Raw genomic sequence first — 22370 nt, 5'->3', positions numbered from 1 at the left:
CCCCTTATTGCCTCGCCCTTTCCGCTCTGGCCAGAGACTTCCGTGAGGTTCCTCAGTTTCCCCACTGTGCCGAAGTGCGCTTCGGAGGTGGACTGGGAATGATTGTTGCCTCGCCCCCTGCGAGGTTCCTCAGTACTTACCCACTGTGCTAAAAAAACCATCCCCGTACGGGCCACCACTTGTCGATACCCGCGGCAACGACATGTCACTTCGGAGTAGTACTGGGAATGATCACTGACTCAAATCGCTGCAAGCAGAGGTCGTTTATTTCTCTCTTCTTTCTCCTCTGCCTCTCTCCTGTCTCCTCTCCCTTCTCCGTCTTTTCTCCCTTCTTCATCTTCCCTCTCATCTCCATCTTCTCTCTGTTCTCTCTCTCTCTCCTCCCCGAAAACCCCACACTATTTATATCCTTAAGCAGCCAATCACAGTAAAGGTCATCTGCAAAGCAGCAAACAAACCTGGAAGAAATCTAGCGATCCACTCTATTCACAAGCACGGAAAAAACAAATCAACGAATGCAAAGAAACTTCTTGGTCAACAAGTACTGACTCATTAGCGAGCTGCCAGGTGCCAACTTATAATCTTACTTACTCAGGAGGCTGAAAGCAATGGTCTCCAACACCTTAATAACAAACAAATGAAAGAAATGCATACCACCTCTAGGACTCCACCTATTGGCACACAGATGTATCAGCCACTTAGAAGCTCTCCAAACCATGTCATTTAGGGACTTTTCATTATGTGGGGATAGTCGATTAAATCACTGATCATAAGTAATTAACTCAATCCTGGGACAAAGAGTAATGTTGGGTTGAAAAGTTCCAGCCCTGTAATCATGACTTGTCTTTCTGGAGTAATCCCAGAAAGACAACGTTTCTTGTTATGTTAAATTTATTAAGCCTCCTTTCTTCTCTTCTCCCCCCCCCTCTTCCTTTTCTTTCTTTTGACAGAGTCAAACTTGTTATCCTCCTATCTCAGTTTGTACTATGATTTCAGGCAGTTTGCTGCATGTGCACGCGCCAGTTGGAGCTCAGGTTCTTAAACTCTGACTCAGCTTTTCATTCAATGCCTGGGGCTAAACCACTTGAGCCAAGTCTTTTCTAGCTTCTTGATAGTTAACTAGAAATAAAAGTCTCAAGCCAAGGTGCAAGTGGCTCATGCCTGTAATCCTAGCTACTCAGGAGGCTGAGATCTGAGGATTGAGGTTCAAAGCCAGCCTAGGCACTAAAGTCCATGTGACTCTTATCTCCAATTAACCATCAGAAAAGCAGAAGTGGGGCTGTGGCTCAAGAGGTAGGGCAATAGCCTTGAGCTGAAGAGCGCAGGGACAGTACCCAGGCCCAGAGTTCAAGTCCCATGACTGACAACAAAAGAAAGAAAGAGAAAAGTCAAGGACTTTTGTCTTCCATAGCTGGATTCCAGTGAATTATGACTCTCAGATCTCAGCATCCTGAATAGCTAGGATCATAGGTATGAGCCAGTAGCACTCACCAGGACCTGCCTAAACTACACTGTGTGTGTATGTGTGTGTACTCAGGGCTTAAGCACTGTCCCTGAGCTGTTTTGTTCAAGGCTAGAACCCTACCACTTCATGCACAGCTCCACTTTCAGCTTTTTAGTGATTAATCGGAGATAAGAGTCTCAGGGACTTATCTAAATCCTCTGATCTCAGCATCCTGAGTAGCTAGGATTGCCGGTGTGAGCCACAGGCTTCAGACTTTTTTTTTTTTTTCAATGGTGGTTTTGTTTTTTCTTTTTTTTTATTATTAAATTTTTTTTTATTGTAATTAGTAAAAGGGTTACATGATATTTGCCAGATAGAAGGTGCATTAATTCACATACATTGATACCCTTTCACATGTCTTGGTACCCATTTCCCTCCCCCCCCCACACCCCCCACCCGGGCTTCAGACTTTTTTAAATACTTCTTTTAAAAACACTAGTGTCAAAGTCAGACAAATGCTCTTTCATTGAGCTACATGCCCAGCTCTTACTGATAAGGGGAAATGTAAAGGAAACGGAAAAAATTGGAGATGGTACTGTAACCATCCCTCCAGCTAATATTCTACCCACTCTAAAGATTAACGTAGGCTTCATTATTCTAGCCTAAGGAGGGTTAAAGAATAGTTTCTAAAAAAAAAAAAAAAAAAAACAGGCCTTACAATCCAGGTCTCTAGATGCATGCCTTAGAGGTCTAATGTGATTCAGTAAATGCACCCTCCCCCACACCCTGGGAAACAAACTCTGCTAGATGTGGGGAGGGGCTTAAGCTCTAAACGCACAAAAACTTGTGCTGGGGTAAAAAAAAAAATCCTTGTCATTTTCCCCATAGAGAAGACACACTTTCAGTACTTTCATTTCCTCTCCTATCACTTTCACTATATCCATGTATTGCTTGAATTATTTTGCTGGACTCACACTGGGAGCTATTAGCTACACTGACTTTTAGGTAACATTTGCCAGCCCTATATTTTTAGAAAGTACTAGAAGAGAGGAGTTTGAAGATCACACACACACACACACACACACACACACACACACACACACACACACACAGAGTAAATGTTTAAAGAGGTAGAAAAGCTAATTACTGGATTTGAATATTGTGTATGTGCTTACATAAATATCACACTGTACTGGGCAGATATGTATAGTTATTTTGTCCATTTAAAATAAAAAGAAAAATATAAAACTTGTTTTGGATTTTGGAACTGTGATCTTTTTTATTCTTTTTAAGTTGACATTGAAATCATTTATATTTTAGTAAAACAAAGGTAGGGTGCTAGAAACAAACAAACTAACTAATTAACAAAAAATGCCACAGTACAGTCTAAGGTAGTCAGTGTAGGAAGGAATACCACAGAACACCAGAAGGAGAAAAGCAGGATCTCTTAACAAGATAATCAGCTGAAAATAGGCTGAGCATACTTTGCATTTTGTCAGTTTCCTTGTGAGACAAAGAGCACAGATGTATTCCTTATTTACATAGTAACAGAATCGTCACAATGTAATATCTATTTGGACCCCACACTAGGCAAAACAATGTACTTGAACCAGTGCCAGGTGCTTCTCTTTCTAGGTTTAAAGAAAAGACGACTTAAGTAGAGACAGTAAGATTTGGTCCAAGGTCCAGCCTGGAGACTTCAGAGCTAAAATAGATTTTCCCCTCCAACTGCTTCTGGACTGAGATCCCTTGTGTCTTCATTGATGTGTTTTCTTTACCCTAGCAGCAATAATGGTGTCCCTTCTCTTTGGGTAGATGGGATCTGCCTATGGGAATGCACCACTCTTTCTAGTAACCATGGGAACCTTATTGGCATGGCAACTTCAGCAGCCCAGAGAAAGACAGCCAGGGGGGTGGAAGGGAGGAGAGCAGTGGGAAATACTGTAGTCTTGGGGAAGAGAGGTGATGTCGTTTTTCATCCTGCTGAGAGAAAAAGGAGGAGGGAAGGCAGCCAGCTGAACCTTTAGCTCTTTGGTTGGCACAAACAGAGAAGTCCTGCAAGACTTGAAACCTCCTTAACCCAGTCCAAAGGACACTGGAGCAGGGCTATAAGCCAATCTGGGCACAGAGATAAGAACCTATCAAGGTGTTTAGGTTTTTACTTTTGTTTATCTGTCTGTGTTTCAGCTCAGCAGCACCTGGTCTAGAGGCTAAAAGAATGTGAAAGCTCTTACCTCATAGGAGCAAAGTCTGACACTAAATATGGATTACAGGCAAAATACCACTCTGAGCTCTTGGGAAAACTCTGGGAACCAGAACTTGGTGAAGTGCTAGAGTCATGATAAGATACTAACTTTTCGTAGTTTTCTTTTGTCATGCTTAAGAATCAAACCCAGGACATCATGCATGTTAGGCAAAGACTCTACCACTAAGTCACATTCCCAGCCCTATTTCATACTTTTTTGTGTGTGGGGCTCATAGGGCTTGTACTCAGCTGTCCCTGAGCTCTTCAGCTCAAGGCTACCACCCTACCCTTGAGCCAAGCCCACTTCCCATTTTCTAGAGGTTAATTGGAGATAAGTCTCAGGTCCTTTTGTGCCCAGACTGGCTTTGAACCTTGATCCTCAGATCTCAGCCTCCTGAGTAGCTAGGTTACAGATGTGAGCCACCGCACCCAGTTATTTCATACTTTTATTGCCAAATAGAAGGCACCTTTTATAAGAGATGTCTTGCAATGAGAAAATTTCCAGTTAAAATCTCCAGCACTTAAAGCAAGAAATAAACCTTTGCAATAAGTTTAAGAATGGCTGAGGCAGGCTGGGAGTTTGGCCTAGTGGTAGAGTGCTTGCGTAGCATGCACAAAGACCTGGTTCGATTCCTCAGTACCACATGTACAGGAAAAAAAATGCTGAAAGTGGTGCTGTGTGGCTCAAGTGGCAGAGCTCTAGCCTCAAGAAAGTCCAAGGACAGTGCTCAAACCCCGAGTTCATGCCTCAAGACTGACAAAAAAAAAAAATTGGGCCTGGAGTTTAGCCTAGCATGCATGAGGACCAGGGTTCAATTCCTTGGTACCACATACATAGAAGAAAGCCAGAGGTGGTGCTGAGGCTCAAGTGGTAGAGCTCTAGCCTTGAGAAAGTCCAAGGACAGTGCTCAGGCCCTGAGTTCATGGCCCAGGACTGGAAAAAAAATGGATAAATCGTTTGCTTTTTACTTTAAATAGAGAACTGCTTTCTAAAACTAAAACACCTTGATTTGTCCACCAATAAAATCTCAGTTTATACTAATTTTTGATCGGTCCTATTGAGAAGTGTAATAATCCATCAGTGTGAATAAATGGGAAGTGAAGGGGAGAAAAAAAGAATGGCTGAGGCTGGCTAGTAATGTGGGTTAGTGGTAAAGTACATGCATGAAGCCCTGGGTTTGATTCCTCAGTACCACCTGAACAGAAAAGGCTGGAAGTGGTGCTGTGACACAAATGATAGAAGCACAGGGACAGTGTCCAGGCTCTCAGTTCAAGCTCTAGGACTGGGGGGAAGGGAGGAGATCGGTATGAAATACACTGAAGATGCATTTCATCTCAGACAAAAGAAAACTATGGAAAGATAATATCTTATCATGACTCTAGCACTTTACCAAGCTCAAGGACAGTGCCCAGGCCTGAGGTTCAAGCCCCAGGACTGGCAAAAAAAAAAAAAAAGAAAGAAAGAAAGAAAAAGAAAAGGCTGAGTATAAAGATTACTTTAAAAAGTAAGCATTTAAGCTATAGTACATAAGAAAGAAAACTTACTTGGTGTTACTGAAGCAGGGCCTCCCCATACTTCTTTGTGTATGTGTGTGTGTGGGGGAGCAGTTCATGGGGCTTGAACTCAGCCTGGGCACTGTCCCTGAGCTCTTCAGCTCTACCCTTGAGCTAAGCCCCATATCCCGTTTTCTAGGGGTTAATTGGAGATAAGCATCTTGGGTCCTTTTGTGCCCAGGCTGGTTTTGAACCTTGAGCCACAGATCTCAGCCTCTTGAGGAGCTAGGATTACAGGCATGAGCCACCATGCCCTGCTTCTGCCACTTTACTTCTTGAGCCAAACCTCCAGTATGACATTTTGCTGAGTAATTGAAGATAAAACTTCACAGACCTTTTCTTCCTAGTCTAGCTTCAATTTGTGGTCCTCATAGCTTAGCCTTTTGAGTAGCTAGGATTAAAGATGTGAGTCACCCCTTCCTGGCCTGCATTGACATTTTAAAAATGGTACTTTTAAAAAATGTTTCGAGACAGGATTTGACCTTGAACTGTACTGGGTTTTTTTTGTTTTGTTTTGTTTTTTGTTTTTGCCAGTCCTGGGCTTAAGCTCAGGGCCTGAGCACTGTCCTTGGATTTTTCTCAAGGCTAGAGCTCTACCACTTGAGCCTCAGCACCACTTCTGGCTTTTTCTAAGTATGGGGTACCAAAGAATCGAACCTGGGTCTTTGTGCATGCTAGGCAAGCACTCTACCACTAGGCCAAACTCCTGGCCCAAACTGTACTGGTTTTGAACTCAACAGCCTCCTGGCTTCATCTTCTCAAATGCTGAGATTGCAGATTTGTGCCCTTCCACCAGGCAAAAATATCATCTGTATTGTGATGTGATCATATACCATACAATTTACCCTTTGGAGTATGAGAGTACTGACGTTTCAACTTAGGACCTGCTAGGCAAAGACTCTACCACTCCAGCCACACCTCCAGCTAAATTCACACTTTGAGAATGTAAGATCTAGTGGCTTTTAGTGTAGTTCTGTGGTTGTAAAGGTATTTTTACCATCTATCACTCTCTAATTTTAGCACTCTTACATTAGCCTCCAAAAAACCCCCAAAACCTAAGGACTACACATACATTAGCAGTCATTTGCCTTAGTTCTTGGCAACCAGTAATCTACTTGTAGTAGGGCTTGAACTCAGGGCCTGAGTGCTGTCCTTTGGCTTTTACACTCAAGGCTAGCACTCTACCATCTAAACTCTCTCTCTACTTTCAGCTTTTTGCTGGATACTTGGAAGGGATGAGTCACTTGCATTTATCTACTGGGCAGACTTCAAATTTAAATTTTCATACCATAGCCTTCTGACTTGCTTGAATTAAAGGCATGAACCACTGGTATCTGGTCACCTTTTTAATTTTTTAATATTTTAAAAGTTGCTATGAACATTTAAGGATGGATTTTTGTGTACATATATTGATCAAGTCCTATTTACAACATAACAAGCCCCATGGTTTACATGCTCTGATAAACCTGGTAAATAGAAGAGTTTTCAGTTTCCTACTAACCATACCTTTCTGTATTCCCACAATCCTCCTCCTTCCTGTCTCCTCAAAGTAGTCTAGTCAGTATCACGTACTATCTAGGTATGGTAGTGTAAAATGCTCTTTCTTTTAGGGAAAATATCCTTTCCCATTCTTAAGTGTGTGTGTGTGTGTGTGTGTGTTTGTGTGTGTGTTACCGGAGATTGAACCCAAGGTCTCTAGCATTCTAGGAAGGTATTCTGCCACTTGAACTACAATCCCAGTCCTGTTATTTTTATTTTTTGAAACAAGGTCCCACTAACTTTACCCACGCTGGCATTGAACTCAGATTTTCCTTCCTGTACCGCCTTAGAAACTAGGAAATAGGATTACAAGCATATACCAACCACTCCTAGCTTTGAAAAGTTCTTCAAGTTTCTGGGTACTGCTGGCTCACTCCTATAATCCTAGCTACTCAAGAGGTTAGGATCTGAGAATCACAGTTCAAAGCCAACCCAGACAGGAAAGTCCAGGAAACTCTTCTCTCCAATTAACCACCAGAAAACCAGAAATGGACCAGTGGCTCAAAGTGGCAGAGCACTAGCTTTGAGCAAAAGATCTCAGGGACAGCGCCCAGGCCCCAAGTTCAAGCCCCATAACTGACCAAAAAAAAAAAAAAAAGAAAAAAGAAAGAAAAAGATTTCATAGTATAGAAGGAAGAAAGGAAGAGGACTGGCAATGTCTCATACATGCAAAAAAATAAAATAAAATAAACTACTTTGACCATGTTCATCCTTATTCACCCTCTTTCTCCCCCTCTCACCCCCCCCCACCACACACACTGATACCAACTCTCCCAACAGAGCCTACCAATGAATAAATTCTTAACCTGGAAAGAATCTGGATTTGAATATGCAGATTTTCAATGGTCCTAGGTTGCCAAGCTTTTCAGTGCTTCTAGTTTCTTATTCATCCCATGCCTGGCTGCTTTGTGTGTTTCTAAGACAGCAGTCAGTACTCTGTCACATCAGCTTTCTCACACCCAGACATTTGATCAATAGCAACAGTGAGTTTTCCCCCCTCTTATAATGTTCCAAAACCTAGCTGCCAGCATCATATCATACCATGAAATTGGTAGGGTATCATTTCTAAGGGAATGACCTAAGAAAATATTATTGAATAATACTTATAAAGCATAGTAAGGCAGACTTTATTTAAAACCATTACAATGAGTAGACAATTGCAATGATATTTTTTTCCCAGTCCTGGGGCTTGAACTCAGGCCTGGTCATTGTCCTTGGACACATTTTGCTCAAGGCTAATGGTCTGCCACTTGTGCTACAGCACCATTTCCATTTTTTTCTTAGTATATGGTACTGAGGAATGTAATCCAGGACTTGGAGCATGCAAGGCGAGCACTCTACCGCTAGGCCATGCTGTCAGCCCCTGAAATGAAATTTTTGTAATGGGGAAAAGCAATTGAGATTAACCCCAAATGCAGCATTACAAGTATTTAGAATTTGTAGCTGGTGAGTAGGGTACAGGTAGTGGATGAGAAACCATTGAGAAGAAACATTAGGAATAAGAGGATTCTGAATAAATTGACCTAAAGGAAGATTTGTAGTGTGGTATGTGTGTGAGGGTGGCAGGGGGGCATGTCTTGAGATTGGAGCTTGAACTCAGGGCCTGAGCACTGTACCTTAGCATTTTTTTTTTTTTTTTTGCCAATCCTGGGCTTGAGCTCAGGGCCTGAGCACTGTCCTTGGGCTTTCCTCAAGGCTAGTATTCTACTAGCCACTGCACCATTTCTGGATTTTTCTATGTATGTGGTACTGAGGAATTGAACCCGGATCTTCATGCATGCTAGGCAGACACTCTTACCACTAGGCCAAACTCCCAGCCCCCTTAGCATCTTTTTGCTCAAGGTTAGTGATCTACCATTTGAGCCAACACCTCTACTTTTGACTTTGGGGAGGTTAATTGAGAGACAGGCCTTTGAACCTCAATTTTCAGATGTTATCCTCTTGAGTAGCTGGGATTATAGGCATGAGCTATGGATCTCAAAGTCCTAAGAGGAATCTTGCTGAAGACAAGTCAGGGTGCTCTGACACCAATGTAGGCATAGTAGAGGATAAGAATTTTGATTAGGGCTGGGCGCAGTGGCTTATGCCTGCAATCCTGCTACTCAGAAGGCTGAGATGTGAGGATTGTTTCAAAGGCAACTGCAGCACTGAAGTCCATGAAACTCTGATCTCCAATTAACCACTAGAAAACTGGAAGTGGTGCTATGGCTCAAAGGGTAGGGTGGTAGCCTTAAGCTCAGGAGCAACATTCAGGCCCAGAGTTCAAGTCCCACAGCTGAAAAACAAAAGAACTTTGATTAATTATTATAGTCTATCAGATATTAAGGATTAAGGGGTTGTCAATAAACTGACAACGGGATTCTTACTAAAAGTGAAATTTTATAAGAAAGTGCACAAGTGGGGGTAAGAAAAGGTTTAAGAACCTGATGAGAGTTTGGTCAAGCAAAGCAACCTTACTCATCAACCACCTAGCACACTTCTTTTAGAACCTTTTGGAGTTCAGTGTTATGGAGTTCTCACATTGTAGAATATGATGTCCTGAAGAAGTTGGCCTGTTCAAATCCTGGCTAAAATGTCTTCCCGAGGAATGAAATTGGAACTTTGCTAAGTGTATGTTGTTTGCTTATCTTTTCTCATAAGGATGAAAACACTGTCATAAGTCAGGATTGAAGCTTTAGAGGGGACAGATGTGACCTGAGGCAGCATTTGCAAAGCATGCTGGGCTCTGGCAGTTTGTTGGTTTTGAAGTGATGGTTATTTAGCTTGACTGGCTCAGTGAAATGACAATGTTCTTTAGTGTTTTCCTTTCCTCAAGTTCTTTCTGAAATATCACATTTTCAAGTACCTGGGGATGCTGAGGGTAGCACACATAGAGATTTGAGATGAAGAGGAGTGGGAGTTTATGTAATGAAGTCCCTGCTGGAGCTAAAGCTTTTGAGAAGGATCCAAATGAAAGTGAGATCACAGGCTCAGCATCCCTCCAGTCCTTCTATGAGACAACAAGAGGGGTTTATCTGGTCCCTAATTCACACAGGACATAGATTCGCCTGCACTAATAAATCATTCCCTGGCCCCAAGAATGCAAGATTGATTTTTTTTTTCCTTGTTTGACCAGTCTAGATCCAAAAGTTTCCTCACCATAGGGAACTCATTTTCCATTTCCTGTTAAAATTTATGATTCTCCTTTCCTCTCTCCTTCCTTCCTTCTTTCTCACCCTATTTTCTCCCTTCTTCTCTCCCTCCTTCTTTCCTTCCCTCATTTCCTACCTTTATCTTTCCTTCCCTCGATCCTCTTTCCTTCTCTTCTCTTCCCTTTCTCCCGGTCTCCCTCCTTTCCTTTCTTCTTCCTAATTTGTAGTTCTCCTTTATTTCTACCCTCCCTTCTTTCCTCCTTCCCTCTCTTTTTCCTTCCCTTTCTCCCTGGTTTTCCAACCTTTCATCCTCTCTCCCTTTCTCTTTCTCCTTCCTTCCTTCCTTTCTTCCTTCCTTCCTGTAATTTTCCTTCTTTGAAATATCTGATTGTCTTCCTATATAGAAAAAATATTATTGCATTTATACATCTGGGGTTTTCAGTTCCTTAGGGGACCTCATTCTTTTACTTTATTTGCCAACTAGTTCATGTATTTTTTTTTTAATCATGAAACAGGGTGAATATTCTGGTTTTGTCATGTTTCTTGGGGCTGATGTGTTCTCAATTTTTATACTATTACTTGTTCTTTTTAAACGTTAAATGGTCTTGTCACTGATATGTATGCTTTATGATAGGGAGAAATTACCTGCTGGCTAGGAGGCTATAAATAGATTTTGAATCTTGAGGAATATTCCATTTCCCTTGTGATAGCAAATCAGAGAATTTAATCAACATGGGAGATTAAGGATGGCAATGAATACAGACACGAATTAGATGTTAGAATCAAACCCAGAGATGGAAATAAAAATCCAATAGTCTGACAATGTTAGCAAGTCTGAGCTCATTTTTATTTTTTTGGCTGTGATTCATGTAGGCTTTCAGTAAAGACTTCATGGCTCATTTCCAGAGGTCATGGAAAACTAGCTTCCTCAAAAAGATCCTTCTAAGGAAAGTCAAATATAATATTCACTATATATGCATGTGTGTGTGTGTACGTGTGTTGCGGGCATTTAGTAGTTCATCTTAAAGATCCATTTCTAGCCTGGTTCTGGTATTCATACCTGTAAAACTGGCTGTTCAGGATGCCTGTTCAAAGCCAGCCTGGGCAGAAAAGTCCCTGAGAGTCTTATGTCCAATTAAGCACCAAAATACCTAGATGTGGAGCTGTGGCTCAAATCATAGAGCATCATCTTTGAGGGAAAAGAAAGAAAAAAAAAGGTCAAAGTGGGGTGTGGTGGCTCAGGCCTGTAATCCTAGCCTCTAATCCTAGCTACTCAGGAGGCTGAGATCTGAGGATCACGGTTCAAAGCCAGCCCGAGTACTACAAAGCTATTAGACTCTTGTCTCCAGTTCATCTCTAGAAAATGTGAAGTGGGGCTGTGGCTCAAGCCTTGAACTGAAGGGCTCAGAGTTAAAGCCCCTGGACCCTCCCCCCATAATTTATATCTTTGAAAGCCATTTTTTTAAGGTAATGAGACAGTTGTATGAAGCCACATCATTGCAGGTGTGTAAGTAGTATAAGTAGTGCAGCATTGTCTAGGAGATACATTGCTTTCTGCATCAGGTTGGTGGTTAGACATATTTCTCTATGTTCTCATTTGACTCTTTTTTTTTTTTTTGCCAGTCCCAGCTTGAACTCAGGGCCTGAGCATTGTCCTTGAGCTTTCTCAAGTCACAGCACCACTTCCAGCTTTTTCTGTGTATGTGGTACCAACAGGGCTTCGTGCATGCTAGGCAAGCACTCTACCATTGGGTCACACTCTGACCCTCATTTGACTCTTTCATAGATCAAATCACGATTATTGAAATCAGCATCTAAAATTATCAGAGTGATTCCAGAATCTATTATTTACTCTTATAACTATGCCCAGTCTCTTTCCCTTCTTTCTTTCCTCCTTTTTCTTTCTTCTCAGAAAGAGAATACAAATGATCAAGGAAAAGCCATCTTCCCCTTTCAGTTCATCCTTCGGAGGTACTCTTTGCACCATACAAAATTGGGGTACTCCAGATATTTTTTAAATGCCTTCTTTTCCTTTTGGGAGGAGAGGGCAGTCCTGAGATTTGAACACAGGACAGGGGCTTTATTTATTTATTTATTTGGTGCTGGACTAGGAATTGAACCCAGGGACTGAATACTGTATCTGAACTTTGTTTACTCATGGTTGATGTTTGGCAGCTTGAGCCACACAGATCCACTACTAGCTTTTTGGTACTTAATTGGAGAAATGAGTCTCCTCAACTTGCCTTCTCCAGGCTGGCTTCAAATGGCCATCCTCAGATTTCAGCCTCCTGAATTATAGAGATGAGCCACTGGCATTCAGTTTAGGGTAGTCACTCTTGGTCACCGGCCCCAGAGCTTTTTTGCTTTAATTAATTTTCAAACAGGATCTCAGGTGTTTTACCAGGGCCTCCCCTGGGATCATGGAAATCCTACCTAAGCCTCTCTGGGGATTACTGGAATGAGCCATGATGCTCAGCCTTGTGCTTTGTTTCCTTGTATACTGTCTTCATTGTCTGTATTATTAGACGTCTATGGACAGCATGTATAAACACAGACTTTGGTACAGTACATCAGTGAAATACCTGAACTTGCACAAGGCCCAAGGGACCTTCCTTATTTGTGTCTTAAAATTTTTCCTGTACTTTCTGAAGTCCTCCTAGACCTGAAACCTCATTCACTCAGATATCTCAGCTTCATCCAGCAGGTATGGGTAGAAAGAAAAAAAAAAAGAAAGAAAAGAAAAATCCTGTCTAGCTCTTCACCTTTGGCTTGAAGTCTGAAGCCTTTCATGATGGGAGATTGGCTTACCCATCCAACCCTAGTAGAATGGAAAGGGAGTCCAGAAAATACCAGGAGCTCTTTTGAATGTGTCTGTGGGCATCTGGGCAAAACCGCCTACCCATTCAAACCATCTGCTTACATTTTGTGGGGAGCCTCAAGTGTCAGGCCTTGAGAGTGAGGTATCCTTATTGGTAGTCGTGGCACGCGCGCGCACGCATCCATCTCGGGCCTACTGCATATTCATGAGGGTAGCAGAAGATGGGAGAAACAACAGTTTATAAATATTAATACGGGCAGCCCCACGTGCTCCCTCCGTGGAAGACTCTGCGTGTTGGCCAGGAGGATGACGTCCAGGCCCTGCGCGCGCCCGCTGAGCCGGTGCCCGCGCGAGGGCGCGTCCCCGGGAGCCGGCGCGCGGGCTCGGGGAGGGGGCGGGCGGAGGCGAGGAGCGGAGCGGGAGCCGCGGGGAGGGCAGGGGAGGGGAGGGGAGGGGAGCGCTCGCTGCCGGCTGCTCCCGGCTCGCTGGAGGCTGCCGCTGCCGCCGCGCTCCAGCCCCGCTCTCCCGGGCCCGTGGATGGGGGTGTCCGGCTGAACCCCGGGATCCGCCTCCCTCCGCCAGGACCCGCACAGGTGCTGTCGCCTCTAGTGCGGACCCGACACCCAGAGCCGCTCGGGGTGAGGGTCGGGTGGGGCCGGGGTGGGGGGGGGTGAAGGAGGCCTGGTGATTCTCTGACAGGACAGTTTGGGGGTGCCGTAGCCCTCCCCCAATCGCTCGTATGGCCGTCATCTTCCTGCCCTTCTCTTTATGGGGATCACAGCCGCCCCCCACCCCCCGCACCTCCAGCCAGACCTGGCGATCGAGAATGTGAGAGAGTGCGCGCGTGTGCATGTGTGCGTGAGTGAGTGTGCATGTGTGTGAGTGCGCGTGACGGGAGGTGGCGGGTGTGTGGGGGAGTCTGGGGACCCCCCCCCCCGAGCAGGGTGCACCAGGACCTCCCTCCAGAACCGTTATCTGGTCGGGTTGTGTGAACCCGGCCCAGCATCATCTATGGGCGGAAGACGGGGACCAGCGGCGGACCGGGCCCCTCCCCAGGGCGCGGGGCCTCGCCAAGGCGCGGGGCCTCGCCCGGACCGCGCCGACTGCCTCCCCGAGGGGCCGGAACCGCCCGCCCGCGGAGAAAGGACGGGAGCAGTGGTGTGTGTGTGTGTGTGTGTGGTGTGTGTGTGAGTGATGGAGGTGAATGCAAGATGCAGGAGTGGAAAGGGGGTGAGGGGAGACTTAGAACCACAAAGGGGTTGCTGATTCAGAAATGTCAATGAAAGACTACGTCGTCCCAGACGGGAAGCTGCTGCAAACGCCTGGGTTTTGTTGAAGGTGGATGAGTGGAAAGGCAGGTTTTAGGGATGGAGATGGAGACACAGGAGGAGTGTAGCACCAACTGACCTATGGAGCCAGTAGGGAGAAGACCCAGGGAGATGCAGTGGGGCTTGTATGGAGGTGCAGAGGCCCAGCAAGGGGAGACATGGTGAAATTCCCACAGCTCTCATCTGGGATTCGCTGGGCTCGGATCAGCAAAGCGGTAATGTTTACTGCAGTCCCAAGCTGCACACCCTGCATCATGGTGCTGCAGGGAGAGGCTTCTGTGTTTCCTACTGGGTCTCTGTGAAGCTCCTTTCTTTTCCAAACCGCACCATCTATCGGGAGCCCAAGTGAATGGAATAAATGATAGACAGAGTCACACTATAGTTCTGCACTTGGTTCCACGGTAAAGAGGAAAAGAAAACATGGGGCTTTGTGGCTCACTCCTGTAATCCTGGCTATTCAAGAGGTTAGATCTGAGGATCATGGTCCAAGGCTAGCCCACGCAGAAAAGACTGATACTCTTATCTCCAGTATGTGGGAAGTGGGGCTGTAGCTCGGCTTTGAGGGAAGGCCTTGAGTTCAAGCTTCACTACCAGAGCACGTGTGCACACACACGAAAAAGATGAGCTTCCATGACGCCTTTTTCCTGCCATTTTCTTTTACTTATTTATTTAAAGTGTGAACAGAATAGCTCTTACTTGTATTGATGTTAGTGTTTGGGGTGGGGTACACAGGATTGGGCACAGAGGGCCTCATCCATTTTAAACAGGTGTTCTATCATTGAGACACATCAGTTACCCTAACAGTGTGTCTGTGTGTGCGCGTGTCAGTATTGGGGCTTGAACTTAGGGCTCAGTTAGTCCTTTTTTTTTTTTTTCATTCAAAGCTAGTACTCTACCACTTGAATCACCTCTCCACTTCCAGCTTTTTGGTGGTTAATTGGAGATAAGAATCTCCCAAACTTGGGCCAGGAGTTTGTCCTAGTGGTAGAGTGTTTACCTAGCATGCATGAAGCCCTGGGTTTGATTCCTCAGTACCATATACATAGAAAAAGCCAGAAGTGGTGCTGTGGCTCAAGTGGTAGAGCTCTAGCCTTGAGAAAGCCCAAGGACAGTGCTCAAGCCCCGAGTTCAAGCACCAGAACTGGCAACATAATTTCACAGATGTTTCTGCTCAGGCTGGATTTAAACTTGGACCTTTAGATCTCAGCCTCCTGAGTGGCTAAGATTACAGGCATGAGCCACCAGTGTGGACTTTAGCCCTAACTTTTAGGGGGAGAAGGGCTCTGAAAGGAGCCAGGATAAGGACTGTAGCAAGCTTGCAGGATGGAAAGGGAGAAGATTATTTTTGCTATTTGTGTTGTAAAACAATCGCATCTTAAGAAATGAAGGCACTTAGGGAAAAGGAGAGGAAAAGAACATGAGCTAATGAGACCCAATCAAAGAAAAAAGTCATGAGGTAAAGGAGTGATGTGACATTATTTCAAGACAAGTGCCAACCCCAAGTAAAGATCCCACCTTGAGGCTATGGTAAGTCCAATCAGAATGCCTAACAGTCCTTTCTGCAAATGAAGTTGAATATCCTGTAATTTCAGATTCCCAATATGGCACTTTGAGTTTTTAATCTCAACTTCGTCTCTATCTGATCCTTTATACAAAGCTTCCTGATTCCTGAGTAGTGAGTGAACAAAAACCAATCAGGATATATTGTGGGTTGTTTTGAATAACCATATTTCTGTGCTGTAGTTTTAATACTCAACTACTTTTCTTTTCCTAGTGTCATAGATGAACCCAGTTTCTCTAGAGCCTTCTTGAATTAGGGACAACACTTTCAGCATCTTCTCCTTTTGATGCTGTAAAAACTCAACTTCAATCCTAGATTCCAACTGAACTGGCCCTCATTACTGGTTATAGTGTAGACTGTGTCATTTCAAATCAGCATCCTTTTTAGTGATGCCTTCTCATTCCAGTTCCCTGCTCATACCCACAGAGGTGCACAGATTTAAAGCAAGTGGAAATCTCTGCTGGCTAGCCTTCATCTCTGCCTGCAGTTGGAAGTGGGACCAGTGACCCAGGCACTTTAGTCAAATGAATTGAAAAAAAAAAAAGCTTTAGTAAAACAACAACAACAAAAAGATGTCCAGATTTTCTGGGTAATAATAGTTCTCTCATTTGATAAGCATTTGAAAATATCACTCATGGACTCTTAGAGCAGAGATGATTCTTCTTTTGCTTGAATCATGTTCTCCAACAATACATCTATATAAGTTATTCTGATTTTCTTAGGCTCAATGGCATTTATCAAATACTTTCTGAGTTTTTGTTTTTGTTTTTTTGCTGGTTCTGATGCTAGAACTCTGCCCCTGATCTCTTTTTGCTCAAGGCTAGCACTCTACCATTTGAGCCACAATGCCTCTTCCAGCTTTTTCTGTGATTATTTGAGCATATGAGTCTCATGAAACCATAATCCTCAGGTCTCCAGCCTCCTGTGTAACTAGGGTTACCTGTGTAAACCACCAGCAGCTGGCTTGCTTTGTGAGTTCTACATATTGCACTTAACACTGCAAGGATGTCATTAGGTTCACAAAGTAACCTTCAAGGGAAGCACTATTTGGAACTCGATTTTATAGATGAGGAGGTAGAGGAACAAGTTAGCAGGTGACTTCATAGCCTCTCAGCAAGGAGTGATAGGACTGGAATCCCGACTATGGGCTCTGCTGACTCAACTGACAAATCCCTTGGCCACCTTCCCTACTCTTACACCTGAAGAGCCTTCCCTCCCTCAGTTACTCCCTCCAGTCCTTCATTCCTTCTTCCCCTTTCTTCCTTTATTTTCCTTTTCCTTGCTTTTTTTTTCGAGATGGGGGGTTGGAAAGGCTGACTTTAAACTCTCTATCATCCCCTAAAAATTCACCTTTTTGGTGGTGATGTCCTTCTCTAAAATGAAGTTTTTCTTCCTCTTTCTCCCCTCCTCTTATCTTTTCCTCCTCCTCCTCCTCCAGCTCCTCCTCCTCCTTTTCTTCCTAGTTTCCCTTCTCTTTTCTCTTCCTCCTCTTTACCTTCCTCTGTACCCTTGTTCTCCTCTCTTCTTTTCAGTGCTTTGTGCTCCTTTGGAGGTATGGGAAAAACCTAAGGTATTTCTTCTCTGAATAATATTTTTAGGTTTGTGTGTGGGGGGGTGGGGAGTAATGGGGCTTGTAATTGGCCTGGACGCTGTCCTTGAGCTCTTTAGCTCAAGGCTACTACCCTTACCCTGGACCTGGGTGTTGTCCCGAGCTCTTCAGCTCAAGGCTACCACCCCACCCTTGAGCCAAGCCCCACTTCCCATTTTCTAGAGGTTAATTGGAGTCTCAGGTCCTTTTGTGCCTGGGCTGTCTTTGAACCTTGATCCTCAGATCTCAGCTTCCTATTAGCTAGGATTACAGGTGTGAGCCACGCTCCAGGCTTTCTCTGAATAATGTTTTAAAACCATTAAAGTACTTAGGTTTACAAAAGAAACCATTTCATTGAAATATAGATATGAGGGAGCTAAGAGAAAGTAACAGTGGCAGTGAAAATGTGAAAGTACGTAATATGAATTTATGGAGATAGTACAATAAAATTCCTTTGTTTAGCCAATTTACACTAAAAAATCAATGTGTATAGTCAAGATCCTGCTCCATAGACCATTAGGGAAGGATCCCTAACATAATTAATTGTGCATTGCATTTGAGCTGTGTTGAGCAAAATGGTGGTGACTAACCATGTGTGTTTGTAAGATACTTGAAAGGAGATTAATTTGAAGATAGACTGTCCATGTAAATTATGCACTGGATTTCCAATGTAAATTATCTCATTAATATTTTGATATGAATTACATTGACATGTTAATCCTTTGATTATACTGGATTAAATAAGTATGTAATGAAAATATATGTTATAATTGAAATTATTAAATGAACTTGAATGGGAATGATTGAAATGAACTTCTCAGAGCATAAGCTCTATATTAGCACCTTCATATGACAAATGAGGCAATCAGTACCCAGAATACCAGCAATGGCAGGAGTGTTGGCTTCTTCTCCTTTTTCTTTTGTGTGTGTGTGTGTGTGTGTGTGTGTGTGTGTGTGTGTGTGTGTGTGTGTGTGAGGCCAGTGAATTTTTTTTCTAAGATATGGTACTGCCTTTATATCTGTTGGTATATCAATTCTATTGTATAGCATTTGCAAATTGTAAAGGCTCAAAATTGTGTGTGGGCTTGTGTGTGTGTGTGTGTGTGTGTGTGTGTGTGTGTGTGTGTTGTGTCGCTACAATAGCTTGAATTTAGGACCTTGTACTCTCTCTTTCTTGCTCAGAGCTGTTGTTTCATCACTGTAGCCACACCTCCAGTCTGGCATTTTGCTGGCTTTTGGAGAGAGAATCTAGTAAGCTTTTCTGCCTAGAATGACTTTGAGAACTAGGATCCTCCGTATCTCAGCCTCCCGAGTAACTAGGATTACAGGCAGGTGTGCTTCGAGTCATCAGTGCTAGCCAGTTGCAGGGGCAATTGACTTTCTCCTAGCAAAACCCCACTATGAACTGTCCCCCTTTCCACACCAGCATGCCTGTGCCTTGCTTAGGAGTATCAGCTTTGTGAAGGAATGGGCACTGGTAGGGCAAACCCTGGGGCTCTTCTCAGCTTGTGGTTCCAATGTGAGCATATAACTGGACTCATGGTCCTACAGATCGGGAGAGAAAAGTTGGGCTGCTTTCCTGTGTTGTAGGGAAGAAAGCTAAGCATGTGAGCATGGGTAGAGGAGTATGACAGACAGGATTGCTTGAGGGGAATTGCATGTGGGGACAGAAGAGAAATTTTCAATGAACACCCATTGACTGGTTGCCGGCCACAGGGCACTGGGTGTGCTTGTAATCACAGAGGTCATCTAGAGGTTGTTCATGCCCTAGAAGAATTGAAATTAAAATCGAGGAGAGACCTGAATATGTAGATGGTGCTGTATGAAGAGGGCTGGATGGTGTGGTGTGTGTGTGTGTGTGTGTGTGTGTGTGTGTGTGTGTGTGTGTGCATGTAAGAGGTTCCCAGAGTTGCTGGAAAATGGCAGGTATCCTGAATGTGCACTTCGCAAGATGGACGTGGAGTTTGGCTTTGTAGTATTGATGCAATTGGGTTGTTTCATAGAAGATAACAGGTCATTTAGTTCATTCAAAGGCATAGCTCCATGTCTGAACAAAACTCAGGTGTTCATGAGAATGTCTGTTTATCTGTCTGTCTGTCTCTGAGAAAGCAGTCTTGCCATGTTGTCTAGGCTGGCCCCAAGCTCCTAGGCTCAGGCAATTCTCCTGCCTCAGTCTCCTGAGTAACTGGGACATCAGGTACAAACATCACTGAACTGGATTGAAGTTTCTATTGGCATTCTGTTATTCATTCATTCATTTGTTGGTTCGTTCATTCATTCATTTATTGCTTGAATTCAGGCACTGTCCCTTGGCTCTTTTGCTCAAGGCTGGTACTCTATTAGAGCCAAAGCTCTATGTCTGGCATTTTAGTGGTTAATTGGAGCTAAGAGTCTCATGGACCTTCCTGCCCAGCCTGGCTTCTTACCATGATCCTCAGATCTCAGCCTCTTGAATAGCTAGGACTACAGGTGAGAGCCATTGGTACTTGGCTTCTATTATTTATAATGAGAGGATAAGGACTGTGATCCTTTATTCAAAATACTTAGGGCAAAATCTGTTTCAGAATTTAGATTATTTTAAATTTTGTAAGGTAGTAACAAAGTGCCTATTTTGCATTCTGTTCCCTGTGGTCTGGGGGTGGTAATATCTACTTATTTATTTTGTTTATTTATGCTATGATGAAACCCAAGGCCTCATGCATTTTAGGCTCATGGTCTACCACTCTACCACTCAGCTACTACAATCTCTTTTAAAATTAAAAAAGAAACTACAGCAAAATACAATAAGTGCAATCAATTAAAATCATAAGCAACTTTTTTTTTTGTCGGTCCTGGGGCTTGAACTCTGGGCCTGGGTGCTGTCCCTAAGCTCTTCAGCTTAAGGCTAATGCTCTACCACTTGAGCCACTGGGCTTCTTCCCCTTTTCTGGTGGTTAATTGGAGATAAGAGTCTCACTGACTTTCATTCCAGGGCTGACTTTGAACTGTGATCCTCAGATTTCAGCCTTCTGAGCTAGGATTATAGGTGTGAGTCACCAGCGCATGGCTAAAACTAACTTTATATTCAGTTTGGGTTTATTTATTTAGAGATAGGGGCTCTGTGTGGCCCAGGCTGGATTTGAACTTGAGAGATCCTCCTACCTTAGCCTTTCAATTGCTGGGACTGTACATGTGCACCACAATGCCTACACTCTGTCAAGTTTTATTGGTATAGAACTTTAGGTCATGCCAAGCTTTCTGCAAAACAAGTTATAAAATTTAATGTTCGGAGCACATAGTAAGGGCCTGTGGACCTGTGGGGCTTAGTAGTAGTAGTGGTGAGAGAAAATGTGGAACAATATTGACATTTCTTTGTCATCTGCTAAACTCTGATTTAAGCACTTACCTGCTTATAGCTTTTTTGTTCAAGGTTAGCACTCTACCACTTAAGCCACAGTTCCACTTTCTGCTTTTTGGTGGTTAATTGGGCACAAGAGCCTCAGGGACTTTCCTGCCCAGGCTGGCTTTGATCCTAACTGTGGTCCTCAGCTCTCAGCTTCCTGAGCAGCTAGGATTATAGGTGTAACCCACTGGCACCCTATTGCCATCTTGAGAATAATAAAAGGAAGTACAGTTGGGTTAAAAAAAAAAAAAAACTTGCGGGGCCGGGAGTTTGGCCTAGTGGTAGAGTGCTTGCCTAGCATGCATGAAGACCCAGGTTCGATTCCTCGGTGCCACATACATAGAAAAAAGCCAGAAGTGGTGCTGAGGCTCAAGTGGTAGAGCTCTAGCCTTGAGAAAGTCCAAGGACAGTGCTCAGGCCCTGAGCTCAAGCCCAGGACTGGCAAAAAAAAAAAAAAAAAAAAAAAAAAAAACTTGCTTAAGTGACTGGGAATTTTGCCTAGTGGTAGAGTGCTTGCCTAGCATGCATGAAGCCCTGGATTCCATTCCTCAGTACCACATACATAGAAAAATCCAGAAGTGGTACTGTGGCTTAAGTGGTAGATCTCTAGCCTTAAGAAAGCCCAAGGACAGTGATCAGTTCCTGAGTTCAAGCCCCAGGACTGGCAAACAAAGAAACAAAACTTGCTTAAGCAAACAGGTGGCAGGATGTGAATAGGTCCGACACTGGCTGTCTGGCTCAGGAGCTACCTACTTAGCTACTATATTTTGGTTTTGAGAGCATGGAATTTGAAGCAGGCGTATTTCCAAAGTTCACTTTATTTAGCTAATTTATGAACATACCCAACACTATTTTGAAGTCCTTTAAGTAGAGAGGAAGTACAGAAGGCAACAGATGCCAGGAAAATAGAGTTTTTATTTCCAAGGGATATCGAGTAATGGAATCAGTGATTAGAGTTGCTCAGGAGAACAAGCACCAAAAACCCAGCCTCACCTTACACTGCCTTATATTTCTTCCAGGGACACAAACCCAGAGAAGTGCTGTTGTATCTCGGTGCCAGAATGGAGGCCCCATTGGTGAGTTTGGATGAAGAGTTTGAGGACCTGAGGCCCTGCTGCTCGGAGGACCAGGAGGAGATACCCCAGAGTCTCTACGGCTCATCTCCCCACCATCTGGAAGATCCCTCCCTCTCTGAGCTTGAGAATTTTTCTTCTGAAATCATCAGCTTTAAGTCCATGGAGGACCTCGTGAATGAATTTGATGAGAAGCTCAATGTCTGCTTTCGGAATTACAACGCCAAGACCGAGAACCTGGCACCTGTGAAGAACCAGTTACAGATCCAAGAGGAAGAGGAGACCCTACAGGATGAGGAGTAAGGAGTCTTACTTGCCCTCACCTGCCTCAGTGCCCTAGTTTGACCTCCTTGACCTAGAACTTGTTTCTGTCTAGCGCAAGGTTTATGGGTAGTGACCTGGTAATTGTTGGCACTGTTCTCTAGTTATTACCTGCAAAATGCTTTTCTAGATTGAAAACTTAGGGAAATGAAGGATTTAGCTTTTTCTCTCCAAATATAATTTTAAAAATGTAAATTGTTATTATAAAGTGATATACCGTGGAGTTACAGTTATGTACGTCAGGTGAAGAGTGCATTTCTTTTTGAACAATGTCAACCCTTACAAAATAACATTTTAGGAGCATAGAAAATGTCAAGATCTATCCACCTTTGTGTCAATGGAAATCCATGCATATGTTCAAGATAAGAGAAAGAAAAGAACTATGA

At 43.7% G+C, this 22370-nt stretch overlaps 1 protein-coding gene across 3 annotated transcripts in view; it reads left to right on the top strand.

Moving 5' to 3' along the window:
• Positions 1–13185: 13185 nt before the first annotated feature.
• The window catches only part of Fez1 (fasciculation and elongation protein zeta 1), a 49179-nt gene continuing 39994 nt past the window's right edge, over positions 13186–22370 (top strand). Inside the window, exons 1-2 of one of the 3 annotated variants that reach the window (XM_090319660.1) lie at positions 13186–13324; positions 21610–21966. In XM_090319660.1, the coding sequence (XP_090175786.1) occupies positions 21652–21966 (315 nt within the window). In that variant the 5' untranslated portion in view covers positions 13186–13324; positions 21610–21651. Of the gene's footprint in view, positions 13370–21609; positions 21967–22370 lie in introns of those variants that run through there. The other 2 variants (XM_090319658.1, XM_090319659.1) reach the window with 2 other exon arrangements.

The sequence above is a fragment of the Megascapheus bottae genome, chromosome 27, assembly GCF_031878675.1.
Source record: "Megascapheus bottae isolate mThoBot1 chromosome 27, mThoBot2.hap1, whole genome shotgun sequence".
NCBI classification, from domain to species: domain Eukaryota; kingdom Metazoa; phylum Chordata; class Mammalia; order Rodentia; family Geomyidae; genus Megascapheus; species Megascapheus bottae.
Note: the sequence above shows the minus strand (reverse complement) of the source record. Positions and strands in the feature narration are given on the sequence as shown.